General features: G+C 35.3%; 1 protein-coding gene across 1 annotated transcript in view; it reads left to right on the top strand.

Annotated features, from left to right (window-relative positions):
• LOC135208404 (uncharacterized) overlaps positions 1 to 11,266 on the top strand; it is a 113,529-nt gene extending 102,263 nt beyond the window's left edge. Inside the window, exons 11-14 of the mRNA XM_064240538.1 lie at positions 3,303 to 3,347; positions 4,220 to 4,264; positions 5,615 to 5,647; positions 9,564 to 11,266. Coding sequence (XP_064096608.1) covers positions 3,303 to 3,347; positions 4,220 to 4,264; positions 5,615 to 5,647; positions 9,564 to 9,645 — 205 coding nt within the window. The 3' untranslated portion in view covers positions 9,646 to 11,266. The remainder of the gene's footprint in view (positions 1 to 3,302; positions 3,348 to 4,219; positions 4,265 to 5,614; positions 5,648 to 9,563) is intronic.
• Positions 11,267 to 13,747: the final 2,481 nt, after the last annotated feature.

The raw sequence follows: 13,747 nt of genomic DNA on the forward strand, positions 1-13,747 counted from the left end.
CTTACGAGACTTTGTTCCGGGAGCTGAATCATCTTACCAATGGTGAAGCTGCCCCTCAGTCGATCATCACAGATTTCGATATGGCTGCCATTCGCGCCTCCAACGTCGTTTTCCCGCACGCTGAAAACAGGGGTTGCTTTTTTCACCTCGCCCAGAGTGTTCATCGTCGAATACAGCGCGAAGGCTTCAAACAGCGGTACGAGAACGACGCTGATTTTGCGCTGCAGTGCCGCACCATCCCAGCTCTAGCCTTTGTCCCGTCTGATGACGTATCTGATGTTTTTCGAGGACTCAGGCCAACACCTTCCAGATGTTTTCCAGCCAGTGTTGGACTATTTTTGAGGACACTTATATAGGACGTCCGAATCGCCGTGGTTATTAAGACGTGCTCCTACATTTCCAATTGAATTGTGGAATGTACATGACCGTGTCATAAATGGTGAAGACCGCACCAACAATGTTGTCGAGGCATGGCATCGTTCTGTCCAAGTCACACTGGGTGAAATTCGGCCTTCGATATGGAAATTCATTAAAAGGACTTACTCGATCGCAAAAACTTAGAGACACTGAAATTGAAGGACTCTTGGCTGGAAATCCTCCCCCCCGACGTCGCCCCCGATATGAACTTTTAAATGAGAGAATTCGAACTATCGTGAATGATTATTCGTAACTAGAGATAACATGGACTATCTACGAGGACTAGCACACAACTTTTGAAGAGACAGCACGATCTGTGGAGTATCAGTTTTTGTATCTGTGCAGAATCAGTAATCAGTTTTTGTACACGTTTCTTCAATATAGGTATCATTTGTTATTACATATAATCTAATGTATCATACGGTATGGAATCATGTTTTAGATATTATACAGTGTTCAAATGAAGTTTCATGATTAAATTTTTCAAAACCAATATTTCTTTATTTTTGCCTATTTTTGCCTTTGATCTCTGAGATACGGTCGAGTGAAAAAACTGCGAGGATTACTTTATTCATTTGGCAAACTGTCTGACCACACTAACCCAACTTGTGGTAGTTTGCCTCCTTTAATCTCTGAATAGATGCGGTCGAGTAAAAAACTGCATAAGCTTTGTATTAGCTTCTTCATTTTGAGGCAAATTGGGTTTTTTCATTGACAAAATGATAATAATACTACGTTGCTAAATTATCAATCTCTAGGCTATACTTTCCTATTATCCTATTCCTAATTTAATATACCCTGTGCATGTTTGCCAGCTTTTACATTGGCGGCGAAATGGTCAACGGCGAAAAGGTTGGCGGCGAACTGGCTCTGCGGCGAACTGGCACGCGGCGAACTGTCCGCGGCGAACTGTCGCGCGGTGAACTGGCAGCGGCGAACTATCGTAGACCCATATATATATATATATATATATATATATATATATATATATATATATATTATATAATATATATATGTGTTTGTGTTTTGTTTGTGTGCGTGCGCGTTCGCATTAAGAACTCTCCTGAGTGTATATATATATATATATATATATATATATTATATATATATATATATATATATATATATATATATATATATATATAGATTAATAATCACTTTATCGTATGGTTCTTTTATCACACATCACCACAGGTAAAAAGAATGAGAGTGGGTGTAAGTCCTGACCGTTTTCAGCTTTATTTCCAAGCCATTCACGAACGACTGATACATAGAGGTAGAAATCCCAATATAGTATACTCAAAGGTTTGTCCATTGAGTATACATTGTGATTTCTTGCACTAGTGCTAATGAGCTAACCCCTCTTAGACAGCTGTGAGATGTGGATTTGTAGTCTCAAGCAGTTGTGTATGTATATCTGTACTATCTCTGTAGTATATATATTGTGATTTCTATCACTATGTATCAGTCCTTTGTCACTGGCTTGGAAATAAAGCTAAAACCAGTCAGGACCTACATCCAGTCTCTCATTTTTATACACTTTTATTTAGCATGCTTTTTGTCTGTTTCTTTGTCTTGCGTCAAATCTTTTAACTCAATTTTCAATCTGTTCCGTTCGTCCATTGGACTTGGGAATTTTGTACAACTTTGACTCGGTGAATAACTCTGCGGACTTTTCAATCCTTTTATGGTTCGACAGGATATTAATTTCGTTAGGTACGATCATAGATCGGTAACAGTTTCTGCCAAACCTAAAAAGTATATATATAAAAAATTAAACACCCTTTTATTGAAACACACTAATAAGTGAAAAATTAATTTTTTGAGACACCCCAGGATTTTCTTTCTATTAATCATATCTACAAAAATAAAAGCATGGGCGCCAAATATGAAAGGAAATGCTACAAGAGATAAAATAGATATAAATTTCTTTTCTTGTACAATTTCCTTCCATGTTTGGCGACCACACTTTTATTTTTGTAGGCATGATTTATTGTAAAAAAATCTTGGCGTGTCTCAAAAAATATATTTTTTCTTTACTTTTTAGTGCGTTTTAATGAAATTTTGTTTAAAAATTTTTAATTTTTATTTTTACCTATGATGATATGTGACACACACACACACTTATATAATATATATATATATATATATATATATATATATATTATATATATATATTGTGTGCGTGAAAGTGTGTTGTTATAATATATAAACCTCCTCTAAATTGTTATTCTTCAAGTGTGTTTTTGGATGACGAATTACATATCGTAAATTCATAAAGATAACTTTGTTATATATAAAATTAGTTACTTATTTTAATTTCCATTAGAGCAATATTCTAAATCAAATGCACACCATTTAGCGTTGAATGAAATTTTACACACCTAAGTGATCACAACTAAGAAAGCGTCCGGCTTATATTGAGTACAGAGCGTGATAAAACCGCCTGATCTGCGCATTATGTATGTGTGAACATCTGTCGGCTTATTCCATAAGACCGTAGAATAATAATTTTCTAATTTAATCATCATTTATGAATTATCATTCCTTCGGACTTACATAGCTTGCCTTCTTGGTAACAGATTACAGGATGAATGTCTTCTGACAAACAAAGCGGAAGAAACGTAAATTTTTCGAACTGCATTTCCAAAATATGCAGTTTTTAGGCTACTTTCATCCAAACCACTAAGCCCCATTAATTGCTGATATATAATTGTAGCCTGCAACGGACATTTATTGATGAAAATTGGATTTAGAAGTAAAGCCTATAATCAGTGTACCGTTGTTAATCCATAGATATATCAGGTTCTCGTCTAAAGATTTAAAGGTATTCCTTTTACCGCTGCAGCTCCAGTCTTATTTTGTATTGCTTTGTTGCTTTTCAGATGTTGCCCCAGCCTTCCCACCATGGATTGCCTCCCATCCCTCCCGTAAGTAAATAATTTCAGACCTTGAGTCTCCTAGGCGTACTTGACTTTATACCGAGATGCATTGTCTGTTTTGAGTGGGCAGCAACTATTGTATTCAGTAAATGAATTCTGTTATTAGAGAGAAGCACATATGATAACAAATCATCTTTAAATATACTGAAGTTGAATATCAGGAATGACTAGCAGGGGGTTCTCTCTCCTTTTAAGAATTCTTCGAGAATTCTTGAGCAAGCTCTAATCTAATACGGAACACAACTGATTGGATTTGATATTTCTTTTGTCTAAACAGTTACTTGATATTTTTATAACTTAGCTCCAATTGCTATAAATGTGACACATGTTTTTGAGTTCCAGCAGTACAGAAAATGAGAGAATTCATTTTTAGGTTTACGGTCTTAAAGGCGATTTTTTCGCCGCGAGTCTTACGCCACCTTAACCCATTAGGGCTCTTCAGAATGTCTGATGCATTAGTGTTGAAGAGGGTACTGCCGTTTGTGAGTACATTCCCAGTTTCCTAGTTCAATCATTTTTTATAAACGATTATTCCCTTCATGTTACGTACCATTCTTCTTGAAAAACAATATGCCAGAACATCGTGTCCTAACAGCAACAGATGATAGTAATACATTTTTTAACACTATCTATAAAATACCTGGTTTTTCAAGCTACTTTGATCATACTGAGAACGATTAACAACTGATTTTTCAACATGATAAAACAAAGTAGGCTGTAGTGGCCATTTAAGGATGAAGAACTGGATTTACAAGAAAGGCCCATAGTCGTAATAATAATGACATTAGGCTCTTTACCAAAGATGTAAAGGCGAGTATATGTTGACTGGTGTATCTAAAATTATTTTCAATATTTTTCAGAGAATGCCCTAGCCTTTCCGACATGTCGTGCCATCCATCACTCCCGTAAGTGAAATATCAAAATTTTGAGTTTTCTGGTCGGTAATTGACTTTATAATGAAATGCATAACCTATTTTGTAGGGCAAGACAACTATTGTTTTCAGTAAATGAATTCTCTTATTAAAAACACCAAGTAAAACAAATAAATCTGTGAATATCCTGAAATAAGAAATCAGGAATGAAAGGCAGGAAATCTACTGCATTGGGCGTGATTGTTTCGCTCAGTAGAAGGATTCCTCAAGAATTTGGATATAAAATGGCACGCAACAGTATCTTTGTGATATATATTTTTAAATTTAATAAGTCAACGCGTTTATATAACTTAGCTGCCATTCTAAATGCATTAAGCAATACAGAAAATTAGAAAGTTTATTAAGATGTCGTCAATCTGATGTTTTTTTTTTTAAGTTACTTCTTCGAACTGAGTTAACTACCATGAATTACAAGCAGCCTTTAATTTTAATCATCCATGATGCATTTTTTAAATGAGTATTATACCTTAATGAATATTATACCTTCACCAAAATACCAAAAGTGCTTAGGATATCAAAATAAAGACAAATAAATTATATGTAAATGATGCAATGTTAATTAAAGTGCCACGACTATCTGGAGCACAAATACTTTATAGTTTTCTTTAAAGTGTAGCTTAGGGGATGCTCCAGTGCTAGTGCTAGACCTTTTACACCCTTGAACACATTACTTATTATTCCGTAGCAGATATTATGTAAAGAAAGTGATTATTGGCTTCATTTGGTGATGCAAACAAACAAAAAGCGCGAAACGAGGAGTTGTAGAAACTCGGAACTTGTCAGGAACTTTGACTCTCAATCGATTAGGCTCGAGTGAATATTTGCCACCTTACATCATTGATTCATAGAACAGGGATTTTCTATTTTGAACACTATTTATTTATAAATAAATAAACTATCATCTAACATTACACGGCACATTATCTTGATAACAGCCTAACGTATCTCAGCAATACAGTATATGCAGGAACGAAGCAGTTTTTCAATCTCCATTGAAAATTTCTATTTGTGTTATTTGAGCCCCTCCCCCTTAAAGACTGTTTGAAAATTCATTTCCAGTAACAGAGTGATTCGAATGACAGTTTTAGAGCTTCCTTTATCATATCAGACGCCGAATTGTTAAAGTGCTATTCAGATAGCAGGATGTATCGGTAATAGAGGGATGAAAAACAAGATTTACCAGAGAAATCTGCGTTCGTGATGTATCTATGTGGAGTTTAAAGTAGTTTAAGCTTATTTTAGGCTCTTTTCTCAAGATCTAAAAGTGTTGTGTTGACTGCTATGACTCAAGTGTAATATCTGTATTATTTTAATACTTTTCAGAGCATGTCCTAGCCTTTCCGACATATGCGTTCCGTAAGTGAAAATTTTAGACTTTGCGTCTACCGATCTGTATTACTTAATTTTATGAAAAGTATTGTAGGTTTTGTGCTGCACAGTAATGATTGTATTCAGCAACTCAATTCTGTTATTAGATAGAACACACCTAAGAAAAATAATCTGTATCCTGAAGCTGCCTGGCCGGAAAGTTACAAGCGTGTGTGATTCTCTCCCAGCAAAATAGTTCTTCAAGAATCCTCGAGGAAGTTTCGACCTGACAGGATACACAGTTGAATGACAGTGATATTTTCTAAATCTAAAAATTCAATTGATACAACTGTAACTTAGCGTCTGTTGTTTTAAAAGTTACAAATGTTTTTGAGTTCAAGCAATAAAAAAAAAAAAAAATTATCATTTTGAGACCTACGATCTTACAGCCGCTTTCATACTCGAAAGCTGGTTTGATTAAGTAACTATCTCGGAGTATATGCACTTTTCATTCACGATCATCCTTAGTTACCTACTGGTATATTAGTTATTTTACCAAACACGTTCTGGAATTCTGTGAAATATTTCAGAAATTGGATGGTCTTGGCAAAAAATGTATATATATATATATATATATATATATATATATATATATATATATATATATATATATATATATATATATAATCGTTACAAAGTACTATGACTATCCTGGAAAAAAATACTTCATAATTCCCAATTTAGGCAGTTGGAAATGCTTCGGGGTTAGGACTAAATCTCCTACCCACTTAAACATTTTTGTGATTTCATAACTTGGGTTAGTAGGGCGAGCGTTTGTACGTTCCATTTACCACAATAAACTGGCCTGAAACTAGAAAGAAAATACCAGGAGCACGGCACCTGTAAGGAATCTGGCCACTTAATGTTGCATTTGTAAATGTTCCCACCCTACACCAGTAGGTCACTTAAGAGCTGTTCTAGCATTAATTAGTGTTCATCCATTATTTGTGACTACATAACTAGTTTTCTAGTTGCAGCATTCTTTATAAACGATTATTCCCACAACTTTACACGCTACACCTTGACAAATTACATGAAAGGCATGCTCTAACAACGCAACCGAAGAAACCGGGGTTTTCAAGAACGTTTCTGAAAGTATGGGGCTTTTCAAGCTACTTGAACAATTCTATAAATTAGTGAGTATTATAGTTTTGGTGTTTATCTACTAGATATATTCCCAATAGTTAAGGATAAGATATTTATCGTACTTTAAAATATATCAGGCAGTAACAGCCATGTCAAGGATGAAGGACTAGATTTACCAAATTTACATCAGTTTGGTTTACCACTTAAGACATCTAAATACTTATTTCTTTCAGACGGAAATATGAGACAGTAAACCTCCAGTTTTTATAAAAGATCTTGTAAACTGCATTTAATAAGTCGTTCTTAATGTTTGAAGGTCTCATATCACCTTGGTAACTACATCCTCTCTGATGCGTGGAGCTCCTATATGGTTGTGATACTTCTACCCCAGTCATCAGGGACCTGTTCATTTTAAAATAAGGCTGCCACCACTTCCAACAGATAAGATGTGCATACTCTGAATCATGATCTACTACATCCTGAAACACATAGACTGTGGGCAGCTTTTCGGGATTGGATAGTATCACCGTTATGAAGAAATACGGATAGTTGTATTCTGGTCTCTATTTTAATCTTGAATCTTAAGACCAGATGAAAATGTGAAATTTTAATCTTGTGGGGAGACTTGACTTTTACGCAGCCTACTGACCAATGTTTATGAATGACTATCTCCAGTAGAACTAGATCCCGCGTTTCATTTCAGTAATATTGCCAAACTGCAGGTCTTTGATATGAAGGTACCAATAGTTGTCGATATAATAATATCCTGAAAAAGAGCATACCTGTGAGTATTTAAAATGGTTGATGCAGCTTTTTAAGGCCTAAGATGCCAAGGTCTTGCAAGATGCAAAGCCTACTGACTTCGAAAGTAATACTACCACTGCTTTAACGAGAACTCAGGAGCGACTTGCCGCCCTTCTAGGGTAAGAACTCCAGAACGGCAGATTCAAAGAACTTGCTATTTTATTGGGTAATTTGCCACCTAAAGATCATAATTCGATCTATTTTATAAATGTCAGTACCCTAACAACTATGATATTTACGATATAAGACAGGATATCTGATTGCAGGCAATTAAAAGTTAAAGCGTTTTTCTTATAGTTTAAAAACTCCCTGTTTATCTAGTTATCTTTAAATAAGTAAGGATTGTCCTACAGTAATTCTCAAATGTGTTTTCTTTATTTTTTTTCATTTATTTACATCTATTTAAAGGTACATTCTGAAGAAATGGATAGTCATATAACTCAAAGAAACATTCTTAAATGAGGAAGGACATAAGGACACGTTTACTCGGAAAGTATTGTTTTCATATTTTAAAAGCATTCCACTGCCTAACCTATAAGTAGGTATCAATTTATCTTTCCTAATGACTTCCATATAATGCACGTAAAAGGAATGAAGCTACACTACTTTAGTTCGCATCTGACCTCTTCACACATTTGTAGATAACACATTAAGCTTTGCTTTCAGAAGCAGCTTTTCTGTACACTTTGTAATAACCTTAGCTGAGTGGCATGTGATAAATTTCCTATGTTCAAGAATGTCTTAAAACCATTAGATATAAGAAATAATCAAACTCTTGAATACTTCAGTTTTTTTCAGCTCAGAAGAACAAGACTTCCTTCTCATAAGTCAGTTAATTTGTATCTAGTAAAGAGTCAAGTTTGTCATCAGATTAGAACAGTTTGGTCTTATTAGTTCTATGAAACTTTTGAGTTCATCCATAGTTGCACACCTCACTCGTATTCATAGGCAGCAGACATTTCAATACACTTTTACAAAACATCAAATACACTTATGTATAAAGTTTAATTACCTGGGTAACTTAAGAGATATCTAAACAATAGAAACTGAAATAGCTTTAGAGACTCATCCCATACCCTATTAGTTCAGAGCTGATTTTGCTTCAAATACGCAAAAATTTAAAATAAAAAAATGAAAATAAACATGAACGTTATCCATTTAGGACTTCCAAACAGCTCTACATCCTTGATTATCTTTGACGTAGTCATCCTCAATTGCCTTAGCTCCAGGAAAAGTTTCTAAATAACTCTTGCCTCTAGTCCAGAATATAAACTCTAAAAAAAATTTTCTCTCTTAAATAAAAAGAAAATTTAGGATGAACGAGAAATTGTGCTCTTCAGAGACCCAAATTTCGAACAGACCTTCAACTACTCGAATGTTTATGAAGCAAGGCATTAATGAATGCTTTCCTTCTTTTTTTCAGTCTTTTCTACCTCCTGAAAATCTTGAGTGTGATAACATTTGGCCTGTGGTAAAAGAATATAAGGTTTTAGTAAAAATAACATTAGCCCCTCTCATTGAGTTTTATGTACCCAAAGTATCTGGAATCCTCCTCACCATCTAATACTCAAGAAGAGGCACTTGTCAGATTAAAAAGTAAACAGGCTCCAACAGCCAACTAAGAAGTTTTTCTATGTATGTACTACATACCTGAGAAGTCAGCTGATACTGCTGACTGATTTGTTACAGTTAAAAATACCGAATCTTTTTATTCTAATTTTATCTTCATACTGAATGATTCAGCTAAAATTAACAATTGGCATGAATGATAGATGGAATAATGGACTGACAGGTACAAAAACAAATGTACGTGTATACATATTTCTCTCTCTATAAATATATATACATACACACACACACATATATATAGTGTATATACATGTTTAGTTACATGTATATATATGTATATATATATATATATATATATATATATATATATATATATATATATATATATATATATATTATAAACTTACCTTCTCCTTATCATCTAACGAACTCTTCAATGTTACAGGAGTTGCTGCAAGCGATCAGAAACGGACGGAGAAGCAGCACCACAACCAGAAGTACAACCAGAAGAAGAACAGCCACAGTGATTGATCCAGGGGCAAATAAATAAATAAATAAATAAATAAATGAAATAAAAAACATAAAAGGTTACTGGAGGAGGTCTTCATTAATTGGGAAATACTTCTGGTTGCATTTTCATATTGAAATACAATTCCTGGTTTAGTTGATTTCCTGATTTTTTAAAGAGCATTTACGTTTCACCTTTAAAGACGTGTATGCATTAATGTATGTTTGCGTGTATTAACAGGCACACACATGGACAATAGTTTAGCGAATTATGCGAATTCAAAGAATAGTCAGAGAAGAAGGAATATTTATTCGTATCATTATTTTCATTACACGTTATATGAATATATAGATTTGAGCAGTACTTTTTACAAGGGTCAGTAGTCTGTAATATCTTTGTTTCACGCAAACTGCTTCAATTTGTCTAATAGCATTCCTCATTTTAACTGAGTCATAAGAGTCTTTTTAATACAGCAATACAAAATGAACTTGAGTCTTTTGTTAAGTGACAGGGAAGTACTTTGGGAGTCATGGAAAGCCGAAGTAACAAGCTAGTTTACAAGAAAGTGGGTCAAGGGTACTTCTTAAGTAGATGATAAAAAGAGTCTGGTATTTTGTAAAGTAAGCATGTTGAAATTGAATAGGCATATGCTCTGAACGCTCGGTATCTATTACTATGTTTAGTTGAAAGGTCATTGTTTCGAAATTGCACTTTACATACCACCACGGCACTGATGAAGTAGGTAATTGTAGCCTGAAAGGTTAATTCATACATTGTCCAAGAGTCTATTTAATCAATAGAAGACTTTGGTATTATGTAATGGGTTCATTGTTCTTCGTCTATAGAGAGAATGTGTTACAACTGCTGTTTTTTCTGTTGATACAACGAACTTCTGTTAAGTCTTGTAACTCCTCTTTGTTGCAAGGTGTTCTGAAACTTAGATTACTACAAGAAAAGTTTTTAAGAAGCCCTTCGTGTGAAATACTGAGAAATATAGATTATTACTCATCATTACCCATCCCTTGTAGTATATCCCGTACCCTGGACAATACTGTCAGGCAGCCATTCGGAGAGAAGGATAATTTCACCTTTTTAGTAAGACTCCAATCTATATGTACAAACTACTTTCGAGAGAAATAATTGCACAGATATTTAGCAACAGAACTGGTAAGCATTCTGTCGGGTATACATTTTTTATGTTTACCTGACAATATTAAGCATGAATGCTACCAGCTTCCCGTGTTTGCTGTCTACTTGTAAATTACACTTTCAACAACATAGTTAAGCTTAGTTTTAAATCTATGGCATTAATTAGTTAATATCCATACTTAATAACACAGAATTTCGGTATGTTTGTATAGCATTTGGATACAACCAGTCTCCTATTCTGTATGGGAACTCAGTAATTACGCTTCACAATTTTTGTCTGTGCCTCTGCAACTATGCTCCTGTTGAAGCTTTCTTAGAATTAGGTCGTACTTTGCTGTCTATGGTACTTAATAGTCATTTGTATCTAATAAAGTAATTGACAGATATCTAGTTTGTGGAACACCTTTTCAGATTACATTTTTGATTGCCAAGTAAAGTACTTGAACGAGTCTGCTGTTAAATATACAATTTTGTAAAATGTATATCATTACTATCAAACGAATTCGTCAGTACAATGTAAACTGTGCTTGGATAAAATAAATCTTATGGAAAGTAAGGATCTTTTAAATAATTCTTTAACTCGAATTAATACCTTTAGTTTTGTAGATAATACACACACACGCACACACGTGTACACACACACGTGTGTGTGTGTGTGTGTGGTGTTTGTGGTGTATGCGTGTGTGTGTGTGTGTGGTGTTTGTGGTGTGTGTGTGTGTCTGTGTGTGTGGTGTTTGTGGTGTGTGTGTGTGTGTGTGTGTGCAGGCGACAGCTATAAACCGTAATTGCAAACAAAGCAGCTCCGCATATTTTCCTATTGTAAGCATTTTCTATTGTAAATATTTTCAGTATTCTTCTATTCAGGATGTACTATACTTATGAAACAAGTTTATACAGTGGCAGTGTTTGGGTTAACGAGTGACGCATATTAATGTTGTATGTGCTATGAAAAGATATGATCTCAGCCGCCATGGCAACGTAATTTGTTTACAAGACCTTCTCTTGTTTCTGGATCGGTTTTCTTTGGGTTTGAGAACGCTTTATTTGCATATTTAAAGTCTTACTCATTGATAAGTTTGTAAGTCGATACACTGCGTATTGTCCTTGTAAAAAGGGGAAATACAACAGAAAATTTGTTGGGTTATACAGCTGAATGCTAATCATTGCGTGAGAAGCTATTTATAGGGATGAATTGATTGATTGCATTATGACTGCACTGGATCCTGATGCTGCTGGGTTGCGAAGTATAGCATAAAAGTTAAAAGATACAGGTGAATAATACCTTAGCACCCTGAGAGTCCAATTAACAGGAGGATCGCCGACTTACATTAGAGATGCATCGGATGTCTGAAGATGGGATTTGCTGTTGCGGATGAAGATATATAATTTTGGTTACATTTGCGGATGCGGATGTTGACGTGGATATCAATCTTTTAAATTTGGGGATGTGGATGCAGATGCGGATATTTGATGACCCTTGCAGATAGATACTTTGTAAATCTAAAGAATTTAGATATATTTAAGGGTTAAAGACGATTTTCTGCCAAACACTTCAAAATCATGTGCTACCACGTTATATTTGATTTAGTAATTGAGAGTAGAACCATAAGTGATACTCATGTATGTGTGCGTGTACTTTCAAATGAATGTACAAACAGTAACAGGGATGCAAGAACGTTTTAGCTGTCGTAGGACAAAGCCATTTCATGCTCAGTGCATGATAAGAATAACAAAACGCAAAGCCATTCTTCGCATTAGAGAGAGAGAGAGAGAGAGAGAGAGAGAGAGAGAGAGAGAGAGAGAGAGAGAGAGAGAGAGAGTTTCCTAAAAAATGCATTACCCTGCCTTTAAGATTACAACTGCTGTAAATGACATGAAATTACTTAAACGTATATGCTTTTAAACATATATGCTATAACAGAGCTACGGATGCGAATGTAGATGTGGATGTTAAAAAAGTGTCAATGTGGATGGGGATTTATGAAAAATGTGGGTAATCAGTGGGTGCAGGTGCAGATGTGGAAATACAATACATCAACAGGTGAACCTGCAGGCTGATATAATAGCAAAGGAGCAACGTTTTCTTGAGGCATTAGACAGCAAGGAGAGAGAAAGTAGCCTGGTGCTGCTGGGCGTCTGGACTAAATGTCTGACAGTAGATAATGATCAAGTGATGAAAATAGGGTATTTGGCGGCAACCTGGCAATTCGTCGTCTTGGTCGAGGAGAAGGAGCAGCTGGCCCCTGAAGGCATTTTTGCTGTTGAAGTTTACTCTCCTTGGAGTTCGCTAGTGCTCTCCCACCTCTGTTTAGTGTGATATCGTGCTTTAGAAGCCAGTGACCATTAATTTTACGCTATTTTTCCGACATTAACATTGGAGAAATACGTTAGAGTGTAAAGTGAAAGTGTTTTTGTTTAATCAACTCTTTCAGGTGAACAGAGCAGAATCATTTTGTGATCAATTGTGTGTTTTTTTCTTTTTTCTCTATCTCTTCCATACAGGATGTCTGGAAAGAGATCAGGATCTCTCACCTTCCCGGACCTCTTCGTTGCAACTGACCCTGCTAAGAGGAAAATCATGGAGTCTGATGATCCAGACTGAGACTATCCTCAACTCCGCTAAAATAACCACTGAAATGAACACTGGCATCAACACTGTGTCCTATGAAAACCCAGCACCTAACCATGGAGCAACTGCTGAGCCCTCCACCTCTGATGAAGGAGGACCCTGACATTAGTCCAAAAAAGAAAAGCAACCAGAGTAGGCAGAATTGCTCTCCCAAAACTTGCAAACAACAAGCTCATTAAGACTGTGGTAAACACTCTGCCAAAATTCAAGAGTAGTTGCCTCTGAAATGTCATACACCTAAGAAAAGGCCAACCCTGCTCTTGTCATGTCAGCCAGGTCCGACTTTGAGGGTAATTTTACAATCACCCCAAAAAATCAAGAAACTGCAGACTTCCTAAAGAAA

The sequence above is a fragment of the Macrobrachium nipponense genome, chromosome 35 (genome assembly GCF_015104395.2).
Source record: "Macrobrachium nipponense isolate FS-2020 chromosome 35, ASM1510439v2, whole genome shotgun sequence".
NCBI classification, from domain to species: domain Eukaryota; kingdom Metazoa; phylum Arthropoda; class Malacostraca; order Decapoda; family Palaemonidae; genus Macrobrachium; species Macrobrachium nipponense.